The sequence below is a fragment of the Cnephaeus nilssonii genome (assembly GCF_951640355.1).
Source record: "Cnephaeus nilssonii genome assembly, chromosome: 17".
In the NCBI taxonomy this organism is placed as follows: Eukaryota; Metazoa; Chordata; class Mammalia; order Chiroptera; family Vespertilionidae; genus Cnephaeus; species Cnephaeus nilssonii.
This window is the reverse complement of record NC_137088.1, coordinates 54,661,563-54,688,861: the sequence shown is the minus strand read 5'-3', so window position 1 is coordinate 54,688,861 and position 27,299 is coordinate 54,661,563. Positions and strand designations below refer to the sequence as shown.

At 44.0% G+C, this 27,299-nt stretch overlaps 1 protein-coding gene across 1 annotated transcript in view; it reads right to left on the bottom strand.

Annotated features, from left to right (window-relative positions):
* TAFA1 (TAFA chemokine like family member 1) overlaps positions 1 to 27,299 on the bottom strand; it is a gene marked incomplete at its 5' end in the record, with an annotated part of 508,145 nt that overhangs the window by 84,488 nt on the left and 396,358 nt on the right. Inside the window, one exon of the mRNA XM_079794963.1 lies at positions 23,894 to 24,034. Within this exon, the coding sequence (XP_079651089.1) occupies positions 23,894 to 24,034 (141 nt within the window). The remainder of the gene's footprint in view (positions 1 to 23,893; positions 24,035 to 27,299) is intronic.

The following is a 27,299-nucleotide window of genomic DNA, read 5'->3' as shown; positions in this document are numbered from 1 at the left end:
TTTGGCATCATAGTTTCAACTCTCTAATTATTTCTTGCTTGGATCATAGTAATCACTCAACTGTTCTCCCTTCCTCCAGTTTTGCTCCAAGAAATCTGTCTCCATGAGTCCACCAGTCCATGCTGTCCATGGCAAGAAGAGCTATACACTCAAAATCAAGCTTCTGGTAAGTACTATGAGTGAGTGAAGCTGGTTAGAATAAGAAGTGAAACATTGTTTTTCCTATTTTTTCTCTAAATATGTGGTCTGTCTTCTACTTTCCCATTTTTAAAAATATATATTTTTATTGATTGCAGAGAGGAAGAAGGAGAGAGAGATAGAAGCATCAATGATGAGAGAGAATCATTGATCAGCTGCCTCCTGCACCTCCTACACTGGGGATCCCAGCCACAATCCAGGCATGTGCCCTGACCGGGAATCAAACCGTGATCTCCTGGTTCATAAGTTGACACTCAACCACTGAGCCTTGCCGGCCAGGCCACTGTCCCACTTTTGACACAAATATGAGTACAGAGAAATGTTTATTTTCTCTAAGAAGAATGTACTGTAAGTCTGATGATAAATGGGCACACTCTTATAATTCATTGGGCATTGGCAAGGAAACAGAGAGTAGCGTAACTAAAGCTAGGTCCAGTCAGTCAGCTAGGCCAATAGATGCCACTCGGACTATAACTCTAAGATGTTGAATCTTTCTTTCTTTCTTTCTTTCTTTCTTTCTTTCTTTCTTTCTTTCTTTCTTTCTTTCTTTCTTTCTTTCTTTGTTTCTTTCTTTCTTTCTTTCTTTCTTTCTTTCTGGAAAGGTAGTCACCAGATTTTTAAATATAGGAAGAATTTTTAAAAATTCAATATAATGGCCAAACATACGTAACCTAGATTTTTCCAGATGGTCACCAATTTGTAACCTTTTTCTAAAACATAAATTTGCACATATAAATCACCTAATCAGAAGGTATTTGGGCCTCCCATCTCCTATAGAATATGGTCCAAGATTTTTAGCACTTCAGGTCAGAATTTTCATGTTCTGGCCCCTATCTCTCTCCTCTTATCTCTCAAAAATGTCTCTCATCTCTAGTACATCATGCTTTGGCAATGGCAAAATGAGTCTCATTTTCTGCATATATAAGCCTGTATCTTATTTCTATGCTACTTGTTATGCTGTCCCCTCTACGTGGAACATACGTACTCTTTCTTTGCATGACTAACTTCTATTCAACGCTAAGGGCCAGGTGCATCACCTCCTACAGGAAGCCTTCCCTGAGTCTACCCTGTACATTTCCCTCTCACTTTGCTTCCCTCGTGATTTTGTAATGTGCTTGTCTTTCCCACAGTAGACGTCAACCTTCTTGAAGGTCGGGTCCTCTCTCATTCATGTTTATACCTTAGTATGGAACCTATCCCAGTATAGGCACATAATAGGCAATCAATAAAATATTGTTTTTAAACAGTATGAATGAAAGCTGAATAACAGGCTACTTAAATTTTTATACACTATTTTGCAGCAGGTTTTCAAATAATAATCAAGTTCTCCTAGAATTAATAATGGTTTTTACACCTTATAGAATCATTTCCAACAATGTTATTTTTTTTCTGCTGCTTTATATCATCCCTGTAAGAGGTCTATTTCTATTTTGCAGTGCGAAAATGAAAACTCAGGGAGGGTAGAAGACTTGTTAAGGTTATACAATTACAAAGAAGTTAATAAATTCTACTTCTGCCTTTCACATCCACTTTTCCCTCTACAACATCAGAGCCACTCTTATCATAACTCAAAGATTCAGTGGGTAGACTTCAGAGGGTCTGTGACCTTAAATGGGAAAAATTACACCTTTACTTTCATTAACCTTTAACTAAAATTTAGCATTTCTTTCAATTATGTGAGGAGGCAACAAACCACAGTAGAATCAATAGAACCTGTGACTGTCACCATGGAAATCACAAAGATTTTCGTATCCCAGGAAAAGGTGATGCAGTCTTTGAAATAGTATTTATGCTCTTCATTATTTCAAAACGATGGCTGCTCTCAGACTCACTGATGAATCATGTTATTTGCTTTATTAATGAGGAGGCATGCATCTTTCTCTCTTAAAAATTTACTACCAATATATTTTAAACACTGGATTTCAATATATTTGACTTTCTAGTTACCCCAAGTCTTTGGGTTTATACATTTACAACATTATTCTGAGAAGGGATCTGTGGGTGTTACAAGACTGCGAAACACTCTGCACGAAACACTCTGTAGCCCCGAGACTTCTTGTTACGGGGCTGGTGCCTTCACCAGGAGTTGCCCCAGGGAGGCCGAGGCCTGTCCCACTCCCCTGCTCTCTCTCGCCCTCCACATGGGCTGCAGGCTGCGTGGGCTCCCGTCCAACCCTGCCACGTTCCAGTACTGAATGTGTGTGCCGGGCAAATCACTGAGCGCTGTGGGTTTCCTTCCCTCATTTGCACCTGTCTCGTAGGATTGTTGCAGAATTGGCCAAGTTAATATATTTAATGTGTTTAGGTCTGTGCCTGGCAACTTGTGCTCTATATGTTGATTCTTCTGATTACTATTTATAACATTCTTTCCTTCTGATGAATCCTGCTTAAAACTGCCTGCAACAGCCGCCAGCCACTGAACAGAGGTGGCCGGAGAGGAGGAAATGGTTGTCAGTCTTGTTTTCATTCAGTTTGGGGCCAGGGCCTGCTTCTAGGTTTCCAGTTACACCACCCTTTGCAAACATAAACATTTTTATTCTCAACTACCATCCACACTCATCTACCGTCGCCTATATCTTTGAAGTGGACTTGGGCCTGTTAATGCTCAGACCAGAAACTAGAGCGCTTAGGAGAGCTGGTCGCAGGCACCGGAGCAAGAGCAGACCAGAGCCTCCCTGGGAACAAGCGCTCCAGAGCCAGGGCTGCATCGTGACTGGGTCCAGTGGTCACTCCCAGAAAACTGGGGGCCTTTGCAGTGGGCAGAGCAGAGCAGCCGGCAGTTAGGTCCTTAGTCCACAGTTCCGTCCTGGTGCAAGCGTTCATGGGTGTGTGAACTTAGGGAGTCCCTTAGCTCTCGAAAGCTCAGTTTCCCTTCCCATCGAATTAAATAAGCCTACTGGTACTGCCACAGGCTGCCAGGATGTGCTGGAGGTGGCACGCATCAATATAAGACCCTCTATTGGCACACTTAGGGATACTTGGCAAATGCTCGTTCCCTCTTCTTTACCTCACCTTTAAAGTAGGGGACATTATTCCAATACCATACACACCCTTTAAAAATGTCTCATTTAATGGGACAGCAAATGAGCCGCCACCACCAAAGAGAATGTAATCCGATTCCTCACCCTTTCCTTTTGGAGCGGCTCAGAGATGCAATAGACTGTACTGAGTGCCCTGCAGTCATCTAGCCAGGAAGTCAGCGGAACGACACAGACCTCGCCCCGATGGCTTCCCTCCACCGGAGGGACCTCATCCAGTAGCGACTGCATCCAGACACTTTGTTCTGTGCCATGGACGCCCGTTTCCCTTCTTGAGCTTCCGCGGCAGATGAGCGGGCGTGTCTACCCAACTGGACACGGCAGGGAACCATTCCTTGCCTTGGTGGAGCCCCTTTGTCATCACAAAAGGGAAAGCTAACCACTGTGTCTTTTCGAAAGGTTCGAGATAAAAACTGACGTTGTGATTCCTTTTAAATAGAAGTCTTCTATGCATCTAGTGGAAATTACACTGAAGTGTGTCATTCAATTCCCTTTAATGTTCAATCTTTAATGACAGGGATATAGAAATTATTTGTCCTTATAATTGTGCTGCTGGTGAGCGGATGGTGAATCCCTAACTCAAGGCAATGAAGGGAGCTCCTAGGAGGTACAGATGGGAGGGAAGGGGCCAGGCCTCTTTCTGTTTCGTTTCACACTCACTCCCCTATTCTTTAGTCAGGGGCCAGCAAACTTTTTTCCTGTAAAGGAAGATAATAAATGTTGTTGGCTTCGCAGGCCATATGGTCTCTGTTGGGATGCTTCATCTCTGCCACTGTAGTGTGGAAACAGCCACAAACATTGAATAAACAAATGAGAGTAGCTGTGTTCCAATCAAACTTTATTTATAAAAACAGATGGTGAGTCAGACTGGGGTGGGAGCTGTAGTTTGCCAACCTCTGCTTTAGGCTAGTGGATCTCAAGGTGGGGTCTCAGAGCAGCAGCTCATTTGGAGGCTTCCGTAGAAATGCACATTCTAAGCCTCGATGTACAGAATCACACACCTTGGTGAGGAGGCCCCGCGCTGGTGTCCTAAGAAGCCCTCTAGGTGAGTCAGATGCATGAGAGCCACTGCTTCGCCTGCAGGACCACATGTTGGATCCAAATATAACCCCCTTAACCCACTTTACAGCTAAAACTCATTTCAAAGGGTTTTCGTGCTGAATGCTAATTTTAATGTCTGCGACTGCATCAGCATTTATATGTTTGTTCAATATAAATTATCCATGGATAATTCCTCAGAGAAAATTAGTTTGCCCATACTTCACTGCATAGATCACTTGTTCATTTGTTGACTAATTAAAACAATAATCTTGTAAAGCAGATAATCCTTCAGTGCTACATCCTACAAAGGTGCACATAAATTTAGGTCAAATTATGCACTGTTTGGTGCAGTCAGGCTTTCTTCCAAATGGATTGGGGTGGTTGCTATTACTTTCACAAAAGGCACAATTAAAAATGGCAGAAATAGATGATGTATTATACATATATTTTAGTAAATCAGCTATTTTTACAGTAAAGGAAATAAAATGCTCAAATGCAAAGTTTATAAAGCATAAAATGCCTTAAAGATATAAATATAAGCATGTCTGAGTCTTGTCTAATTATCCCTCAATGACTAAAAAGACTAGACACAGATAATGACTACAATTATCAAAATAAATTTTAACTCTCATTTTAAATTATTGCACAGTTATTGGCTAGATAAATACATTATTTAAATATATCATTCAATATAACAACTTTGTTAAATAGGTCCTCTCTCAATATCTTAAACATAACAAACTGAGAAGAAGCAGCATAATGTTTGAGATTATAGGAGCTGCAAATAATAAAGGTGGAATCTGAACCCAGATTCATCTTAATTAAAAAGAAGAGCTGACAGCAATAGCATTTTATACTATATATACATAGCAAAATATTTATATTCTTCCAAATATTCTCAGGGAGATGTAGTTCATTGATCAGCTCCTCACTGAAGATCGGTACTCCCTTCCATGGCGTGGCATTGTTACTGGAAAGCCCAGACAAGGACCACATTTCCCAGGCTCCCTTGGTTTTGGGCGGTCATGTGACTAGTTATGGTTTATGCCTTGTAAGCTGAAATGATGTTTCATATGAGGGTGAAAGCAAAGAAATAAAGCCGACTTGAGAATAGCTTCTAGGAAATAACACTGAACTAGATTAGTGGTGGGTAAACATTATGGGGAAAATAGGTCAGGAGCCTTTAGTGTTTTAGGAAACTGTATTGCCCCAATGACAACAAGCTCAGATTTAAAAAAAAAAAAAAAAAAAGGATTTAGCTGTCGGAGCTAAAAACTACCCTTGTGCTCCCAGTTCAGTATGAGTGAAAGGTACGCTGTGAAAGGTGCAGCACCCCGAGGAGGACACAGGCCTGAGCCTCCCTTCAGATGAAGCCAGGAGGTGATGGATGAGGAAAACCTACCCGAGGGCAGAGGCAGCGCCATGGAGGGCATGGACCCGGAGTTCCTCCCACACACAGGGCAGGGGTCCGTACAGTGTCCTTTGGGCAATATTTCAGATTGTTAAGAAATGGTGACCACTGTTTCTTTTCTGCTCTTTCCTACTCTGAATGGGAGTTTTTAAACTTGATTCTGCCCTGCTCCAACACCTATCTAGTTAGTACTAGTATGTGGGTGGGTGAGGGGTGATTCCTCATGCTATGGAGGCCAGGTGATGAGGAGGAGTCTCATCTGCACTGGATGGGGAGACGGTCTGCCACCTGGAGAGCCTGGACTTTGGGCCGTTTTGGGGGAAGGGGAAGGTGTGTTATGTGCATACGAGATATTTGGTGGCTGGAGATAAGTCCTGTGGAAGAGGCAGTGCTCTTGTTTCACAGAGGAAGGATGTGACAGGGAAGCAGCTGCCTTGCACAGACTGTTTTTCAGCTCCCTTGCAAAAAGGTGGGGCCACTCACCACTGGGCTGTGAATAGAAGTGATGTGGGTCATTCCTGGGCCCATGTGGATAAAGGTAGATGGGCCTTCTCCCCTGCCTGCCCCTTGGTGTGGATGCCTCAATAGCCGTATAGAGTCACAATACAGAAGGGTCATGGTTCCCAGAGCATCACATGGAGGAGAGCCACCTGCCATTCAGTATGCGGGAACCAGTTCTCATATGAGCAAGAAGTACACTTCTATTATGTTCAGTAACTGAATCAAGAAGCTGGGGTTTACAGGAGTATATCATCAAATTACTGCTCCTCTAGCCTTAGCAGATGTCTGGTGGAGAGAAAGACTTTAGGAAAGATTGCCTGTAAAATACCTAATCTGTTCCCTTCTATAGGCACTAAAATCTATTGCTGGTTTCAGTCAGACTAGCTGAGTACTGATTCCTGCACCAAGTAATTCTGCATACACCATCTATAAAATTACTTTTACTGAATTGTGGGAGGCCATCAGCCCACTGCGAGGAATGTTGGCAAAGTATCCCATGAATTTTGTGAGACAGGTTCCCCTCCCCCATCTTTCTCCCTCTCCTCACTCATTAAATACTAGTGGCCCAGTGCACAAAATTCATGTGGGAGAGGGGAATTTTGTGCACTGGGCCACTAGTATTGCCCAGCCTGCACCCTCTCCAATCTGGAACCCCTCAAGGGATGTCCAACTGCTGGTTTAGGCCCGATTCCTGTGGGATCGGGCCTAAACTGGCAGTCGGACATCCCTCTTGCAACCAGGACTGCTGGCTCCTAACTGCTCACCTGCCTGCCTGCCTTATTGCCCCTAACCACTCTGCATGCCAGCCTGCTCACCCCCAGCTGCCCCCCTGACAGCCTGATCACCCCCAACTGCCCCCCTGCCAGCCTGTTCACCCCCATCTGCCCCCCCCCTGCTGGCCTGCTCACCCTCAACTGCCCCCCTGCCTGCCTGATCACTCCCCCCCCCACACACACACACTGGCCTGATCACCCACAACTGCCCTTTCCTCTTGGCCTCTAACCGCCTCTACCTCAGCCCCAACACCATGGCTTTGTCCAGAAGAACATCTGGAAGGTCTTCTGGAAGGTCTCCCAGTCTAATTAGTAGCTGGTTGGCCCTGAAGGGTGTCCCATATCAGGGTGGGGGTTCCCTTGGTGGGTGGGGCAGCCTGGGCAAGGGGCCTGTGGTGGTTTGCAGGCTGGCCACGCCCCCATTGGAGTGAGGTACACCACTGGGGACAGTGCTGGCCTGGGTGAGGGTCTGGGACAGTTTGCAGGCCAGCCACACCACCATGGGGTGAGGGTTCTCATTAGGGGGGCATGGCCAGCCTGGGTAAGGGGATGAGGGCCATTTTCAGGCTGGCCACAACCCCTTCAGAATGGGGGTCCCTGCTGGAGGGCCTGGCCAGCATGGGTGAGGGGTTAATGGCTGTTTGCAGGCTGGCCACATCCCCAGCAGGGACCCTCACCCCATGGGGGCATGGCTAGCCTGGGTGAGGGGCTGAGGGCCATTTTCAGGCTGGCCACATCCCCTTCAGGGTGGGGGTCCCTGCTTGGGGTGCCTGGCCAGCTTGGGTGAGGGGTTGAGGGCCGTTTTCAGGCTGGCCACTGCCCCCAGTGAGGACCCTCACCCCGATGGTGGCGTGGCCAGCCTGGGTGAGAGGCTGAGGGCCATTTGCTGGCCCCTCCCTCAGCGGCCGGCCCAGGCAACCCAAGCCTCCCACTCACTCCGGCCTGCTCCGTGGCCACTGCCCACAGGCCCCTCCTTCAATGGCCGGCCTAGGCGGGCAGGAAGCTTGGCCTCCTCCATCGCTGGGGTCAACCCAAGCCTCCTGCCTGCTCTGGCTGGCTCCATTGCCGCCACCATCTTTGTCCTGCTAATTTGCATATTCCCTCCTGATTGGCTGTAGGTGTCATGGAGTGATGGTCAATTACCATATTACCCTTTTATTAGATAGGATGTATTAGCTGTACTAATATCATGCCTGCTATTGGGGTGCTGGGAAGTGATGAAGATGCTACTATTTTACACAGTGCCCTTTTTATTTCAATGTGGGAGATTTCTCTCTGTCATTCTCTCTCTCCTCACCAGTTGCCAGAATTAAGCTGAGAACCTTCTAAATCTTGTAACCAACCTTGTTTCCCTCTGTATTGTCTACTACAAGGCTTAAAGTCAACCTGTGGCCCACTGCTGGCGTATTCACAGCCTCCGTGTGTTCGCATCCCTCCAGCCTCTTCTTCTGTCTCCTCCCCTATTTTCCCTGTACTCACTCCTTTCAGATCTATACTAGTGGCCTGGTGCATGGATTCATGCACATTGAAAGGAAATTAATTAGAAGGTGGCCGGTGGGGCGGGACTGGGTGAGACAGGCTGGACAGGCCCTGGAGCCAACCTCCCCTGGTCCCTCCCCAGGCAGCTGCACCTGGGGCACAGCTCAGCAGTAAACCAGATTCAGGGTGGACAGTGCACCAGTAACAACATAACCCATGGTCGAAGGTGGAATTGCATGGCCCTGCGAGGAATCGGGCTCCCTCCTCTCTGGTTCCGGGGTGCACCACTCAAGAACCACCACTGCCAAGTCACCACAGCTCAGCAGCCCCGGCGTTGAGCGTCTTCCCCCTTGGTGATCAGTGCACATCATACCTACTGGCCAGTTGGACAGTCAGATGGTCACTTAGCCTTTCATATAAATAGATAACATTTCATCTTTCCTTGCTGGGAGGGTTACATCCTTGTAAATTACCTTTAATCTCTTCTGGAATATTTATAAGGGGAAAATGAAAAGAAAAAAAACAATTTTCAGCACTATTTAGAGTTTCCTGATGAAGTGGTCTTGGCTCTCCCTGTGAATGAGCCATTGGGTCAAGTCGCAAAGACAAGCATCGGTCTCTCTGAGTCCCAGCATTTAGTAACACCCAGTGCTTTGCTGTTCATTGTCGAAGCTCTATGATTATTTAATTTCAACTTTTCAAAGAGAGATCTATTTGTTTCAATCTTTGTGTTAAATTCAAATCAGAACCCGAATTTGGAATGTACTCTGAGCAATTCTGTAATTTATTCTATATTGTACACTAAACACCTGCTTGCCTCACATTTGGAGACTATGCTATTAGATCATCAATTAATGAAAACTTGGCTCAAATTTTAACATTAGCCTGGAAGGCAAGAAAGCAATTTGGCCTCAACTTGTCTTTCTAAATGTTTTTCCCCATTATTCCCCGAAGCACCAGCCAAACTAATTGGTGCCCTTGAAACATGCATTATGGTTTTTATCTCTATGCTTGTTTCTCTTGTGAACTGCATCTGGGTTAAGAACAATAGCTTACATTTACGGAGCACTGGTCTGCCAGGTATTGTAAATCCCTTTATTGCACTGATCTTATCAGCTAGATAATTATTATTTTTTCTCATTTTACAGATGAGGAAACTGAGGGCAGATAAAAGCTGAATTTCTTTTGTGTCTATATTACATGTTATCCTTATCTTGCTGTGTGGGATGTATCCATGTAAGCCAGCATTTATAAAATGTTTATAAATGGAAAATTAAAAGACCAAAAATAATTCCATTTCCAAAAAGAGCTGTAATTCCAACCCACCCTGCTTATTCTCCCCAAATAAAATAAAATCATAAATAAATAAAAATTGAAGAAAAAAAGAGATAATGCTAATAAAAAAGAAAAGTACTTTTGTTGAAATGTATCCATTTTATAGTAGGATGGCCATTCAGAGAATATGGTCTGCCATATTACCAAAATAAAGTACCCATTATTTAAAAAAAATTATTGTAAACTTGAACAAAATTTGTCTAAAGTTTATTCTTATACATAAAGAGTCAAGTAGTTATAAAATAAAGCAGCCCCTAACTATTATTCCATCTCCCCTCTCCAGAAAAAAAATCCCTAGACTTCTTCTAGCTTATTCTTGTGGAATTCACTTTCATATCTCTAAATAATATACTTCTTGATTTTTTCCAATTTTAGGCATGATATTGACTTCCTGCTATGGGATTTATTTCTGTCTTCACTATCACCCTATCCCCACTATGTGTGAGCCATCGCTCAGTACAAGTATAAGTAACTTTCATGAGATTAGTATTCAGTGTAAAAACTATTTAGAGTTGAACTATGTTGTAATAAACTGATTACATTTCCTTTTCTGCCAAAAAAAAAATGAGATGTCCAATAATAACCTGAAGGAAGAGCCTGGTGTTTGGAAGTATGGATTAGGTTAGATAGGAGCTGTTTGGGTCTCTGAAGCCATGAGAATAAATGAATGAAGTCACCTCCAGAGAGTGTCTATAGTAAGAAGAGAAATGGCAGCCCTTATGTGAAGGCTGAGAGAAGACCAAAGTCAGAGGTAAGCCAGTTTGTACCTGATCTTGAAGGAAATATACTCTTCTTGTTCCATTATAAAATTCATCGTCCATATGATGAGATCTTTCAATCTTAGAGATGCTGTGTGCACACCAAAGAGGCACTTGAAAAATGAGTGTTTTATCTTACTTGGACTGGCATTAGAAGATGATGTTTGTTTTTAATGTCTTCACTTTTGAATAGAAAACAAGCGCATCTCACTGAGAGCGTGAGATGTTCAGGCGACAGCAACCATGTGGATAACAGTGTGTGCGGAAGGTAGTGCTATGAAAAAGGCAACCTAATTTGCTTTGCATTGGCATTGTCTGAAGTGTTAGCATACTGCTTTAAAATCTGCTTTCAGACTCCACATAGGGAGAGTTTCTTCTCAGTAGAGGGCTCTCAATGCTGTCTCATCACATGTACAATCCAAGTTGACTTACCATCCAATTTCCCACAGCAGATCCCAGCACTGCTGCCTTTTCTAAGTATTTTACTGAAATATCTCACTTTTAAAAACTATACTAGGAACTGAAGATACACAGCTCAGTCACAACACTACTGCTTGGCCCCTGACTCTTAAGCCTCCTCTTGAATATGATCTTACTGTTCTTTGGATGTCAGCCACAATGGCTTTCTCCCAAAGTCTCTATCAAAACCCAAGACTTTCCCCGAGGCTGTTCTCTTTCCTGGAATCTTCACCAGCTACCTTGAGTCACACCTCACATCTCAGACCTCGGTCACTTCTTCACAGAAGTCTCAGCTTTCCAGCCTCCTTCAGATTCTGTTATTACATCCTTTCCAAAGCCCGAGTTCTTTTCCTTTTGAAGTACGGTTTCTACGTGTACATCTTTATGTTTGATTAGATTAAAGTCTGTCTGTCCTGCTGAGCTGTAGGCTCCACAGGTGCCAGGGGCTATCTCTGCTCTTCGTTATGTGATCAAGTGCTTGGCACAACTTCCGGCACACAATCCATGTCCTGAAGATAATAGTTGAATAAATGAATACATAGGTGAGTCTCTTTAGCAGAGAAGATCACAAGTCAACAAACTATTATAGTACTTTGTGATCAGTTACGATAAATGTTGTTCAGGAGGATGTTGCTCTGCAGAGGAGAGCATCTATTAGCTTTAGGCATGGTGGGTTGAGGGAGGACCTCTGGAGTTGGAGATGCAAGTTGGGAAATAAAGTCAGAGTCAATTGAGGACACATTTTAATTAGATAAGAGTCCAAATTATGGCAGTATTGAAATTCGGAAATGGTGAGAGGTCGATGGGTTTGAGATATATGGGACGTGGGTGATGATGGTATGTATGCTGAAGGGGGTGCTTAAGTAAGAGTCTAGCATACCTGAACAGCACTGTCCTTCTGCAAGGAAGGGAACACAGAAAGTGAACAGGTACTCTGCACCTTTCCTAGCCAGGCTTCTGATGCTGTCTCCTACCTGTCTTGTCTAGAAGTTCTTCTTTGGGGCCCCAGAACTACTGCTACTGTGTCCTGGATGAAATAACGTAACCTCTCTGAGGCATCAGATTCCTTCTCTAGAAAACGGAGTATTAATAGTACCTATCTATAAGGCTGCTGTTGTGAGAAATGACCTGGAGTAACAATACAAGCAATACACAGGGTCAGCACACAGTAAGGGCTCAATAATTATAACCCAATACAACTAGTAGTTTTAAACTAGTACTTTAACTATAGTTGAGAAGACCATTGCCAGCTGACCTGGACAGACATCATCTCCCTAGTTTCTAGAGAGAAAGAGAAAGAGAACGAGGCAGTTAACTAAGGAGAGCCCAAGAGGAAAGGTGACATTATCGGCGAGACAGAGCCATGGTGAACACACATGCCTGACCCAGTTGCAGCTGCCTAGAGGCCTGCTATGAGCCACATCTGCTCTTGGATTTTGAGGCCCTAATACATTCTCACATTAACACTCTTTTTACTTGAGCCACGACCACAAAGGCTTAGATTCCTCGCATCCTGAGAATGTTGATGAGAGCAGCATTAGCATAAAGCAAAATTATTTTATAGTAAGAAGGAGAGCATGAATGACAACTTCTAAGTTGGCACATGTAGGCAGTTCTACATTTGAAGGAAAATGACCTTCCTTTAAGGGAGTGGCTGGTTAACCCCCAATCATTTTACCACCCTAATATTAGTTGACATTGAAATTAAGTTCATTGAATCTTACCATTAATTTTTTAAAATAATGCAATAATGAAAATGTCAAATAACACTAGGGATTATAAGTGAAATAGTTACATTGGGGAAAGTGAGAATGTTCCACCAATGTCCTAGCTCCATTGGAGATCTTAATTTCATCTAGCCTTGTGTAATTGGCACATGAAATTTCCTTTCGATGTCCATCCCACCCAATAGGAGCCCAGGTCTCTCCTCTGGCTTCCTGGGTTTTGTAAATGTCCTGGGGTCACCTATTCAGGATGAAATGTGAAGGGGGCTTAGGACACTGGTGGTTATGATTCCTGTTGGACAATCAGTGCGCCATTTGCTATATGCTATTCACGGGTGGTCTAATTGGAAGACAACCAAAAGGGTATGAAGAGGGAGTGCTGAGCTATCACACATAGTGCTCTCCTGGCTGGCAGCTGGAGAGGGGGTCTACCAGGGGTGACACGTCTCTCTGATGGTGGTGGCAGAGAGCCTTTGCTCCAGTGGGCCACACTTCTCCTACTCCTGTGGTCCCCCCTCCCTCGCTCACACATCCGTAATAGTCTGGTGGTAGGAAAAAAGTAATTCTTCAATTTATGTCTAAGTATTTAAATGGCGTTTGAACTTAATCACCAAATATTTGGGTCTCTGTTCTTTGGTTAGTGGGTAACTAATGTTTCATTGTTTTGGCTTGGGGTAGACCCTCAAAAAACTCAAGGAGCTGGAAAGGATGGAGGAATACACCATTAATTTTCAAAATAGTATCCATCCTCATGAGTGTCTACACAGCCTTAGCTGAAATGACCGGCATCTTCCACATAGAAATATACTGATATTCTCAGCAGCTTCCAGTGCTATTGCAGGAGGACAGGGCTATAAATTTCCCTAGAACTGTGAAATAACAACAAGCCTCACTTGTTATTCGTATGGAAAGCACATAAGTAACACAGGGTCTGAAATCTTGCCTTGTCTAGGCTGGAGCCCAGCTAGAGGGCTGGGAACTGACTCCTTAGATTTAGAACATTTCCCACCCTTTCTAAATAGAAAAAAAATGAATGAGGTGCTCTCATATCAGACAAGAGCCGGTCTTTGAATGGAAACCAATTGTTATGAATGTCAAGTTCCTTGGATGGAAACCAATGACTTAGGGGATACTTTAGGGAAGTTTTCTTGTTGATGAATTTGGAATTATTGTAACCAAGTACATTGCAGCTATATACATGACAGGTTTTGTGTGTGGCATGCCATGACACTATGATATCTCTCTGTCTCTCTCTCTTACACACACACACACACACACACACACACACACACACACACACGACAAACGCATCATGACAAATATTTGTACAGAGAATTTTATACCTCCCAAGTGACCACAAAGATGGGCTTATGATGGAACATACTGTATTTAGGCCTAAGTATATATACAAAATATACTTTTATATATAATTTCCTCACTGAAGTGACATCAAAATCTTTATATTTCTTATATAATATCAAGATTAATTAATCTGATCCTGCTAAGGAAATTCAGGGTATTATACATCCAATAACTGTTGCTAAATAAAGTTACTACCAATAGATATAATGCATGTAATTTGTATTATGTTCCCCAAACATCCAGTCTCATTACAAAATTTGGTATTTCTCTTCTCTCCTTTTAGTGAATCAAAAAAAGAAAAGTAGCTGAGTTTGCATGTATATAGATATTTTCTGTAATATGCACAGAAATATGGGAACAGTTGTTCCTTCTGATAATTGAGATATGAGAGTATTGATGGGGGAAGGAAAAAGAGGGGGCTACTGATATTTTTATATTTTCTTTGCTATTTTTGTATACATGCTTTTATTTCTACTTATACCCAATTATGTGTATTATGTTTATACTATACAGAATTTTTTCCCAAAAAAAAGTTAATTTGCTTATTAACTTGAGAATAATAGGGAGGACTGTGAGTCAGAAGCTATCCATCCTGCTGTCTTCAGGAATCAGGCAGGTAACGTGCATGTGCCAGAGCCAGGTATGGTCATAGGAGTGGTGAGCCTGTGGGAACTGAGAGGCACACAATGTCAAATTTCCATCACTCTGCTGCCCTGTGGCACAGGCCTGAGGGTGGTGTCTGCCAGTGGGCTGTGAGCTAGCAATGGCTGCGCTACCCTATAAAGGAATGAGATCCACTCTCAGAGGTAGGGGACCAGCTGAAGACGGAATTCGCACTCTTTTTATGATGCGAAGGAACAGGTACAGAGACTGACGTTTAGTATGACAAGCTGTGTCCGTTCTTGCATGTCCTTCATCTCATTCCTCTTACTGAGGCAGGCTTCCTAATTCCTCTTACCCGGGCAGTGTTAAGTGTCAAGTAGGGGAGCAAAAGAAAATTCATATGTAATTCAGAAATTATGCCTGAAAAATGCCACTGTCTTCTAATAAAAATGACTGGATCTCCTTTCAGAAATGCCTCCTGATAAAGCCAGCTGAGCTTGGCATTCATAACCAGCTAGAACCTTCCTTGATAGAACAAAGCAAGTGTCAAATGAAGACCGTAGGAAGGGAGCAAGGAGCACGGCTGGGCCCGTCCCAGACCCACCTCCACCATTCATTCCCTGGTATTGCATTGTGAGGGATGGCAAGTAACAAATGGCAGAACCAAAGCCGGCCCTCTTCCCTGCCCCGAAAACGTGTCAAACCTGCGACTGAAAATAAGGGCTTAAGCTTCTCATGTTGTGTTTGCTCAGGAAGGTCTCTAGATGGTTCCAAACTACAGCCGAGTCTGCCATGTCACTGTGACATGAGCCTGCATGCAGTGTCTGGTCAGCCAGCCTGAGGGAAAAGCACTGAGCTCTTGGCACATCGTTAGCAGCCAGCCTGGGAGACGTACAAAAACACTTCGAGAGACGAAAACAGAACGTCCTCTATCTGGTCGGTACCAGCATGGCCCAGAGTCTAATGCACAGGACACTGGGTCTGCAGGATGCATTACAGAAAAAGGCTCTATCATCAAATATGTGTACTTGATATATTGGTGGATCACTTAGTAAAATATCTGATTATCTAACCACCATGCTGTACCCCTGAAACTAATACAACATAATATTTAATGTAAACTGTAATTGAAAAAAAGAAAAAAATTTAAAAAGAAAACAATGTTTGAAAAATACTGTGTTCAAGCTCCTCAAGCTTCTTATCTGTGGAACTTCTCAGGACCTTATTTGCTATCATGGTTTGGAAGCTAAGAAGGAGCTATTTCACGCCATATTCGTCATATACATTCCACAGTCTTCTACAGAGAACTGGTGCTGAATTTCAAGTTTCCTCCGATTCCCAGGCCTTTTTCTCCACCACATCTGTCTCTAAGGAATATGATGGTATGTGGTCAAGAAACTTTTATCATGGTATTTCCATGGTAAGGAATGATCTCCAGAAGCATTTTTTTTTTTTTTTGCAGAGATTCTGGTTCTTAAATTGTATATAACGTACTTGAAAAAAGTTGCAGTCTCCTCTACTAAATAAAAATTCATTATAAGCTGTGAGCCTGAGTACAAACAGTTGTTTGGAAGGATGAATGAAGCAGTTTTATGGATAGATGCTTTAATATATCTTCTCAGTGTCTAGTCTCTTACTTCTCCCTTTTGTTATCCTTCTTTCTGATCTTTCCTTCCCATGTCCCTGTCTGTCTTCTTCCTTGTGTGTCTGTTTGTCTTCCTGGGTTTAGCCTTGTGCATCTTTATTTCTGTCTCTCTTGCTCTGATCCTGGAGGCTAAGTATCAAGAGCAAGGAGAACAGTGTCTTGACGTATTGTGGGTTTTTTTCTTCGTAGAAATAGGTAGGATGGCTTTCTCATTATGTCAACTGTACACTAATAGTTAAAATCAGAAATCTGGGGTTTCCACAACTGAAAATTAGAAAGTACTGTGTTGTAAGTTGACCGCTTCTTATGGTTGCCTTAGGCTTGTTACCCAGTATAAAAAGACAAGAACACCAAGGAAAGTTTGCTAGCCATCAGAGTCATTAAAATGGTCATAATTTACACTGAATGGGAAAGAAAGGCCTATAAACTTATCATGGGGATTTCTCTTAATTAGGTTGATACTAAAATCCACCATTGAACAAAAAGACCTCCTTTACTAACCAGTAGTTATAATCATTTTTTCATATATTTCTCTAAGTTAGAAATAGACATAAAAACTGAAATCATATTTACAAAAGTGCTTCTAATGACTTTATGTAAGGTAATCAATCAACCATCCTCAAGACACAGAAAGGGAAGAGGCAAGTACTGCCCAAAGTAAAGCATGGTAGTTCCGGAAGTGTCCACGTGGTTAGACTTTCTTCCTCTTTTCAGAGCCCCTGGGATAGAACCTGTGGATGTTAGATCCCGGTCTGGCTGTGATTGATAGTCGGAGGCCCTGGAGTCAGGGAGCCCAGGCGACCTCCTGGCTCTGCCACTGTGGCTGCATGGTTTTGAGCAAGCCTCCAAATCTCTGTGCCTCGCTTCTTGATGGGTAAAATGGAATAATGGAAGGATATACCACATGGGCTTGGAGTTAGAATTAAGTAAATGTACAGACTTTAAGGACTTGGAAAAGTGGTAAGCCTTCAAGAAAATGTTAGCCATTATTTTTATTATTGTTATCATTATTGTTATTAATTATATTCCATTATTTTTAAAACTTTGAGATAGATATTCTATGCCATTACAGATCAATTGGAATAATAAAGCATATTTTTAAAAGCCTCCTAGAAATTTATGTTTGTTTGTTTTCCGTATCTGCTTGGAAAAGGTCTTCCCTAAAGTAAATAATTATGTTTTGAAACACAATCTCCTGTTTGTGAGCTTTTATTTTATTTTAAGTTTAGTCCTTGGAAAGTACAACTGACCTGGGAACAACGTGGGATTGAACGGTGTGTGTTCACTTATATGTGAACCTTTCATATCCATCAGCTTCGCATCTGTGGATTCAACCAAACACAGATCGAAGAGTAGTTTTGCATTTCCAACCATGGTTTCCAACCATGAATCTAAAATACAGCTTTTGGTTCTTGGTTGGTTGAATCCACAGTAGTGAAGGGCACACTGTAGAGTCAAAAGTTATACTCAGATTTTCAGCTACTTAGGGCTGGGGTGGGGAGGTGGTGGTGGCACCCCTAACCCCAGCATTGTTCAAGGGTCACCTGTAATTGGAGATTAATAGAAGGCTGTACATTATAGTTTGAGTTGGTCTCAACCAAAGATATTGAGTAAGGTGTGTCCCACCCCCATTTTGGGTTACAGAATAATTAAAACACAACAAGGTGTGAATTCTGTATAATAAAGAGGTAATATACAAATTGACCATCACTCCAACACACAAGATGGCCACCCCCATGTGGACACAAGATGGCTGCCACAAGATGGCCAGCAAGGGAGGGCAGTTGTGGGTGATCAGGCCAGCAGGGGAGGACAGTTGGGAGGGACCAGGCCTGCAAGGGAGGGCAGTTGGGGGCAATCAGACCTACAGGGGAGGGCAGTTAGGGGTGACCGGGCCTGCAGGGGAGGACAATTGGGGGGGACCCAGGCCTGCAGGGGAAGGCAGTTAGGGGTGACCAGGCTGGCAGGGGAGGGCAGTTAGGGGCAATCGGGCCAGCAGGGGAGCAGTTAGGTGTCGATCAGACTGGCAGGGGAGTGGTTAGGGGGTGATCAGGCTGGCAGGCAGAAGCAGTTAGGGGCAATCAGGCACACAGGCAGGTGAGCGGTTGGGAGCCAGCAGTCCTGGATTGTGAGAGGCATGTCCGACTGCCTGTTTAGGCCCAATCCTGGTAAACAGGCAGTTGGACATCCCTTGAGGGGTCCCAGATTGGAAGGGCGCAGGCTGGGCTGAGGGACACCACCCCCCCCCCCAGTGTACGAATTTTGTGCACTGGGCCTCTAGTTAAACTATAAAGACATATTCTTTCAGTATCGTACTAGACCCAAGTCCAAGGTATACTGCTTTTTATAATATTTACCATGAGTACCCCCAAATTTATCTTGTTGAGTATGCTTTTTGCTATTTTCAGTCACTAGCCAATAGAATATCATTTTAAAACTAAAATTCACTACTTAAAAATTTCTCCAAATATCATAAATCACACTTTTAAATAAGTTGCTAAGATTGTACTGCAGAATTTATGTCCCATTTAAAATAATCTGGTTTCAGGTTTGGAATCTTAATCCAATGTATATGCCTATTTTAAAATCTTTGCTGTTCCTCTGCTTTTGAAAATACTGTAGAAATTGCCACTGACGTACGATTTCAGAGGAAAGCGAGTAACAGCAATCAGAACCCTTGCCATGGGAAAGGCACCAGGTGTGACAGATTATGTTCCAGACAAATGTGCTTCACGGACCGACAGCTGCTGTCAAGGGCAGGGGCTGGGTCTATGCTTCCTGGGCTGAGGAAGGGAAGCGCACAAAGCCCTGTCTATGCACCAAAGTGGGACATAGATAAATGGTGGTGATCCTCCCTGAATCTATGTGGCCACTAACAATCATGTCCGAAGAGTGTGTATTAAGTTTCATCATATAGTAGATGAAACAAGCTGTTGATAAAACAGTACTACAATATTTTAGTTTAATAAAATACATAGTATGTGAGTTTCTCTTTAATAAGGGGTTAAGCCTGGAAAGAGGTGCACATGTTACCTTATAAAGCAATGATAATCTTTGAGCAACAGTGTTATGGGTGATTTTTATGTATTTTTAGTTTTCAAGATTCCTAAAATGAACATGCATGTATCCCTGAATATGGCATTCGCTATATCCAGGGTGAATGGTTAGAAGCAGTTCCAAGAAAAGATGATGACTAAAATGCCACTGTGTTGAATTAACATAAAAACTGGACTTCGTGAAGCAATGCCTCCTCCTTAGCATGACCAGCACGCATTTGTGAAATGGGAAACAGAGACCGCCACTTAGCGAGCACTGGATGGAACCGGCCATCATGCAGAACACCGTGTACACATGACTCCCTTAATTGAGTGAAGTAGGAACAGTTATTATCCCCATTTTACAGACCAGGAAGCAGGTTAGAAAAGAAATGTAACTTGCCCACGGTCATGGCTGTTTACTTTCACAGTTCATGATCTTAATTACTGTACTAGAAATATTAATTTACATACACACTTCAGCTTTAACCTGCATGTAGAGATCTAGGCCGTTAAGTCCATTTTGATCACAGCAACACACAGACTTGCCATTCATGCCAGTGGATTCCAGGAAACGAGCCAGCTGGAGACTGGAACACTTTATTCTTTGACTTTCACTTGGAAGATAGAGACTAATAGCCCTCGTGCCCGAACCTACCGTCCTAAGGGTTCAGAGTTTCCCAAGTCAAACAGACCTGCTCTGAGAGACAATGTTACCAGGACATGGCTTAGCTTTCACAGAATGAGGGCCAGCTGCCATTCCCTCTGCCAGCAGACACAGGCATCCCTCTCGGTGCCTGGCATCCAAACCCTGAAGGCAGTTATAGCTCTCGGTCATTAGAGATAAAAATGAACTGAAACAAAAGGGGATTTATCGTTAACAGTCTCAGGGCTTTCTTTGGCGAGAACAGGAAAAAACCATCATGGTTTTATGTTTATTGGCTTCTAGGACCAAGAGTTTCCTGTGGTGAGAGGGTGAGACAGCTTTTCTGGTCTAGCCGTCTGCCTTCCCTGCACTGGAGGTGCCTCATTGTGTTGACTGGGATCTAGAAATAACCATAGTGCAGGTTCCTCAACCACAGCTCCACTGACATCTGGGGCTAATAGTCTGTGGTGGGGGCTGTCCTCTGCAGTGCAGGATGTTTAGCAGCATCGATGTCCTCTACCCACCAGATGCCAGTAGCACCCCCTTAGTTACAACAAATGTCTGGATTGAAATGTCTCCAGACATTGACAAATAAACCCTCAGGATCACCCTGGGTTCTAGATGGAGAACTCTAGTTCACAGTGTGTTTCCTCTCCTCAAATTTTTACCATCCTTAAAAAAATAAATAAATAAATAAATAAAAGCTTGACCTTCCCATAGAAGAGAATGGGCAACTGCATTCCACATAAGTTTGTTCATTTGGCTGATTGGGCACAGGTTGGCATGTGACCCAAGCTGGGCCAATCATATTTAGTGTTTTTAGAGAATGCATTTAAGACATAAACTGAGTCAAATATATTCGGGATATACCATGATGCTGAGGGAGATCCGAGTGGGCACAATGGAATAAGAGCCTCACACTGTCCTTGAGTTATGGGGAGGCAAAAGTCAAAATCCTTGAAGAGGGAACCGGTCCACACAAAGGAGAATGAAGGAAACGGGTCAGAAACAAAGCAAACCAGATGGAGAATTTTTGAATTCTTCAGGCAGCTGAGGTTTGGCTGAATTTTCTGTGACTGGGTCTCCCCGAATTTATCCATTTTCTTAAAAAATAACTTCATCTTTACTTGGCCCAGTTTGAGAGTGTTTCTCTTACCAACTACATCATGATTCATAATGAAAATATGTAACATGAATCCTGGGTCCGGGTGAGGCCATGTGCCCCTGGATCCGGGTGAGGCTGGGTCCCGGGCCCGGGTGAGGCCACGCGCCCCTGGGTCTGGGTAAGGCCACGCGCCCCTGGGTCCAGGTGAAGCTGGATCCCGGGTCCGGGTGAAGCCGTATGCCCCTGGATCCGGGTGAGGCTGGGTCCCAGGTCCGGGTGAGGCCGCACACACCTAGGTCCGGGTGAGGCCACGCGCCCCTGGGTCTGGGAGAGGCCACACGCTCCCGGGTCCGGGTGAGGCCACGCGCCCCTGGGTCCAGGTGAAGCTGGATCCCGGGTCCGGGTGAGGCCGTATGCCCCTGGATCCGGGTGAAGCTAGATCCCGGGTCCGGGTGAGGCCATGTGCCCCTGGATCCGGGTGAGGCCACGCGCCCCTGGGTCTGGGAGAGGTTACACGCCCCTGGGTCTGGGTGAGGCCACACGCCCCTGGGTCCGGGTGAGGCCACGTGCCCCTGGGTCCGGGTGAGGCCATGTGCCCCTGGGTCCGGGTGAAACTGGATCCCGGGTCCAGGTGAGGCCATGTGCCCCTGGATCCGGGTGAGGCTGGGTCCCGGGTCCAGGGGAAGCCGCGCGCACCTGGGTCCAGGTGAGGCCACGCACCCCCTGGGTCCGGGTGAGGCCACGTGCCCCTGGGTCCGGATGAAGCCGTGCCCCTGGGTCCGGCCGAGACCCAACCAGAGGGAATCGGACCTGCATTACCACCATTTGTCCACCATCCAGAGCTGAGGGGTCAGTGCCGACATGTACACATAAGGAACTGGTGGACATTGATATTGGGTCTCAAAAGAACTGTTGGTCCAGAAAGAAACTCACTACAGACTGATTCATTTGCCTGTCAGCATAACTATTATTGCTCATCTCACATTCAGTTCATATAAGTATATCTCTAGTGACACATGATCTCGCTCATCTAGGGGAAATGATGAACAACATAGACTGATGAACAAGAACAGAACCAGAAACAAGGAGGCATCGATCGGACTATTGGGCCTCAGAGGGAGGATAGAGGAGGGTGGGGGGAGAGGGGAGAGATCAACCAAAGGACTTGTGTGCATGCATATGAGCCTAACCAATGGTTAAGTTCAACAGGGGGTTGGGGCATCCGTGGGGAGGGGTGTGGGATGGGAATGGGGGGATGAGGACAAATATGTGACACCTTAATCAATAAAGAAATTAAATATAAAAGAAAAAGAAAATATGTAACATGAGCCAACCTGGAAGGTGTTTTTTACCATCTCTCTCTGGCGGTAGAAGAATGAGCCTTGAGCCAGAAAAGTCAAGTTCCAATTCCTGCTGTGTGACTCTGAGCATGTGACTCACTGCTTTAATCCCAATTTCCTGACTGAAGAGTTTGGAGATCAACTCACACGTGGCTCCAAAATTATAAAAGCTGAAGCTGGGAAAAGAAATGTGTGGTCCCTTTGAACCTTGGACTAACTGTTTGATAGACCATATAAAATTGCTTTAAAGATGGTGCTTAAGACCTAGTATTATTAGGTCAGTTACTCAGAGATCAAGAGTTAGTTAAGCCCAGCTGGTGTTGCTCTGTGGTTGAGCATTGACCTATGAACCAGGAGGTCACGGTTCCATTTCTAGTCAGCACACATGCCCAGGTTGCAGGCTCCATCCCCAGTGGGGGTTGTGCAGGAGGCAGCCGATCCATGATTCTTTCTCATCATTGATATTTCTATCTCTCTCCCCCTCTCCCTTCCCCTTTGATATCAATAAAAACATATTGAAAAGAAAAAGAGTTAGTTGAGCTACGACTTATCAGCCATGAGACGCCTAAAATTACTTAACCCTTCTAAGCCTCAATTTCTTCATGAATTGCATGGAGGGCAAGTGTACCTGGCCCACAGGTCCCTGTCTCCTGGTCTCCAAGCCCTGGCCCATTTCCATAGGTTATCATGGAAACTTCTGAGCTTAGATTGTGACGGAAAAGGTCATTTCAGCTTCTGTATTGTTCTCTTGGATCATGCACTCTGGGGGAGGCCAGATGCCATGTTGTCAGATGCCAACCTTCTACAGAGAGGTCCCCTGGCAAGGAGCTGGGGCCGCCTGCCCACAGCCAGGCTAGTGAGCCATGTTAGAGCCGTCTTCCAATACCAGGCGGCTGTGACTACAACTCCACGAGAAACCGAGAGCCATAACCAGCCAGCGAAAGTGAATTCTTGACCCACAGAAACTGAGATAATGCCTGCTGTTTAAAGCTGCTAAATTTGGGGGTACTTTGTTGCAGAGCAAATAAACTAATGCATGAGAAGTGTTTAGGACAGTGCTTGGCACACTTCTATCATGAATGTATGTGAAGCACCCAGCTTATAGTAAATGCTCATTAAATATGTGTTAAATGAATGTTAGGTATTGTTTTCTTTACTACCATTATCACCCTCACCATTGTATGCAACCTCAATCCAAAATCACTTCCCAAATGAGCTGGACTCTCAAATTTCTTCTCTAAAGTTGTTAAAATAGAGCTATTTAAAAATGTGATAGCCCAAGAAACAAGAATTCAAACTCTATTCTGAGGGCTGGCATTTACTCTGGATGCGCCTTGTTCACTATGCTGAACCACATGGAGGTGAAACAGAAATATATGTTATGCCCGGTGAGCCCACCCGAGGTGAGCACCTGGGAGAGAGGTGACACCGGGGACTCACCGTCGACACAGGAGGGCCGGTTTCTGGTGGTCCCGGCCACTTTCCCAGGTAGACAGGAGCACTTGACCGTCTGCGACCGCTCCTCGATGCGGTTCTTATTGCAGCATCTGTGCGCGGCGATCACTTCACACGTCCCTCCTTCTGGCGAGAGAGAAAGCAGAGGGAATCTGATGAGAGGATTCAAGCGGCCACGTATGCCCGTGGGGATCCCTGGGGAAGGCTGGGGAAATGATGTAAGGGAGAGAAATGATAGAAATAGCCACCCTGAGATCCAATTCCTAGGGGATTCTTTCCACCTGCTCCATGTAACATGCACAGATACATGCGGACACAATTATGTACAAGGTCTGTGTGATCTTGGCGAGGACAACGGCAATGCAGCAGTATACTTCAAATGCAACAAAGGCACCACGCAGGGCCCTGGGGAGGGCGACTGGGCTGACGCGCTGAAAGGCCAGCGCAGGGAACGCCTGGGGCTGCCCCAGAGGAAGGGGGCCTGACTTGAGTGCATGACACGATGAGAGCTCACTCCGGTGTTACTCTGATGTGCGATTCTCTGCGCTCCCGTTAATGGCCAGCACCTGCTCCTCCAGGGATTGGCGCCTGCAGAGGTGGGAGAACTGCCCAGCATTTGTCTCCCCCTCCCACTGCCTGCCCTCTCTCAAGGGGGCTCAACAGAAATCTAACTGGGAGTCATTTCCCAAACCCAGGTCCATTCCAGAAATTATGGGAATAATTGGTGGGGAATATAGGTCTATGCTGTGAATGGCACTTCAGACCACAGACCGAAGCATTAGCTTCACTGGTTGCTGCAGGTCAGCCAGGCATTCATCAGTGTTCCTTGGCACCTAGTCACGTCTGTCCCTCTCCTCCGGCTTCTGCACGGCTGCGCTGCCGTGACTGTGGGGTTTGGTGAGCCTTCAGGTGGGCCTGTCCAGCCTGCAGGGCATCCAGTTCCCAGGGGACATAAAGGTCACTCCAAGTGACCCAGAACCAGAAATTATCTTCCCCAACATCAAGCTTTGCATTTAGAAAAACTGTTTTTCTTTTGACAAGAATCGGCCGTAACATTTACGATTCTTGGCATTTAGGATTCAGTTGGCAGAAATGCATTACGCATTTGCTAAGCAACCATTATGTACAAGTTACTGTGTTTTAAACTGTATAGGAGCACTTAAAAAAAAGAAATTAAAAAAAAAGAAATAAAATCATTGATAGAAGGAGGGGGCGGGAAGAAAGGAGCGAGGACTGAGGCAGCTCCTACTGCCCTAAAATGTAGTGTAATCAGTGCTGCTCAGTGCAGGGTGGGGGCTGAGTGGTCTGACTATTTGTCCCACCCACTAATGATATTCGACAAATCTGGAGACATTTTTAATCATCATGACTGTGAAAGATGGATGGCACTTTCCATCGGTTGCCTCCTGTACATTCCCCAACCGGGAATCGAACCCACAACCTGGATATGTGCCCTGACTGGAAATCAAACCGTGACCCATCAGTGGATGTTCCAACCAACTGAGCCACACCAGCAGGGGCACATCACTATTTCATTTAATATGTTGCTCAAAACATTCCAACTTCGGCCATTGTGAGCTCTTTCAGGTGACTTCTGTGTATTCCTTTTTCCCCTTTTCTTGAGCACTTCCTTACTTTCTGGTCCTACGAGACCCTCCAGATTTACCTCATTTATGTTCTATCCTGGTCCTAGAATCAGCCATTTCTCTAAGGAGACTGTCATTTAATAATATTAAATACATTATTTGTATTATTAAATTATTAACTAGGGGCCTGATGCACAAAATTTGTGCAAGGGGCTCGGCCCTAGCCGCCCTGGCTTCATCCTGAAGGTCGCCCGGAAGGATGTCTGGAAGGTCGTTCGGCTGCCTGGTCTAATTAGCATATTATGCTTTTATTATTATAGATATTAAATAATATATTATATTATTAATATATAATAGTATTAATATTAAATAACATTATTTAATATTATTAAAATAATTTATAATTTTTCAATTAAAGTTGACATTTATTATTATACTAGAGGTCTGATGCATGAAATTAGTGCCTTGGCTTTGTCCAGAAGGTCATCCGGAAGGACATCCAGAAGGTCATTCAGCTGTCCAGTCTAACATATTACCCTTTTAGTATTATGATTAATTTCAGGTGTATAACTCAGTGATTAGACATTTATATAATTTACAAAGTGACTCTCCCAATAGGTCTTGCACTCACCTGACACCATACATAGTTATCATAGTTATTAAGATACTACTGATTATATTCCCTACACTGTGATTTACATCCCCATGACTATTCTGTAACTGCCAATTTTTACTTTTTAATCCCTTCACCTTTTTCACCCAGCCCCCCTAACCCTTTCCCATCTGGCAACCATCTGTTCATTCATTCTATCTATGTGTTTGTTTCTGTTTTGTTTGTTTATTTTGTTTTATAGATTCCACATTAAGTGAAATCATATGGTAGCTGTCTTGCTCTATCTGACTTATCTCATTTAGCATAATACCCACTAGGTCCATTTATGTTGTCACATAGTGAGATTTCATTCTTTTTTATTACTGAGTAAAATTCCATTGTCTCTATGTACCACATCTTCTTATCCAATCCTTTTTCAATTGGACCATTTAATCCATTTATATTTAAGGTAATATATAGTTATATAGAGATATGCCTAATCCATTTACATTTAAAGTAATATATAGGTATGTAGTTACTGCCATTTTATTAATTGTTTTCTGATTGTTTTTATAGATCTTCCCCATTACTTACTAGAGGCCTGATGCAAGAAATCTGTGCAAGAGTAGGCCTTCCTTTCCCCAGCTGCCAGCACCAGCTTCCCTCTGGCACCCGGGACCCAGGCTTCCCTTGCAGCCCTGGCTTCGTCCGGAAGGATGGAAGGATGTCCGGAAGGACATCTTCTCTAATTAGCATATTACACTTTTATTATTATAGATTCTCTGCTTTTGCATGTTGATGATTTTTTATAGTGTTGTATTTGGATTCCTTTCTCATTATTTCTTGTATATCTCTTGTAGGTTTTTGGTTTTTGGTTTCCATGTACTTCATGTATACCAAGCTACATCTATAATAGTCTATTTTAAGTTGATCATCACTCTAAAATTACTACCACTTTAACTCACCCCTTCCATGTTTATGTCATTATTTTTTACTTCTTTTGTGTGTATTTGTGTGAATTCTTTAATTTACTGTTAAAATTATATGTGATCTTCTTACATTTGCCATTTAAAAACAATGTTTTTATTGATTTCAGAGAGAGGAAGGGAGGGATGGAAACATCAATGATGAGAAACATCATTGATTGGCTCCTCCTGCATACCCTCTACTGGAGATTGAGCCTGTAACCCTGGCATGCGTCCTGACTGGGAAT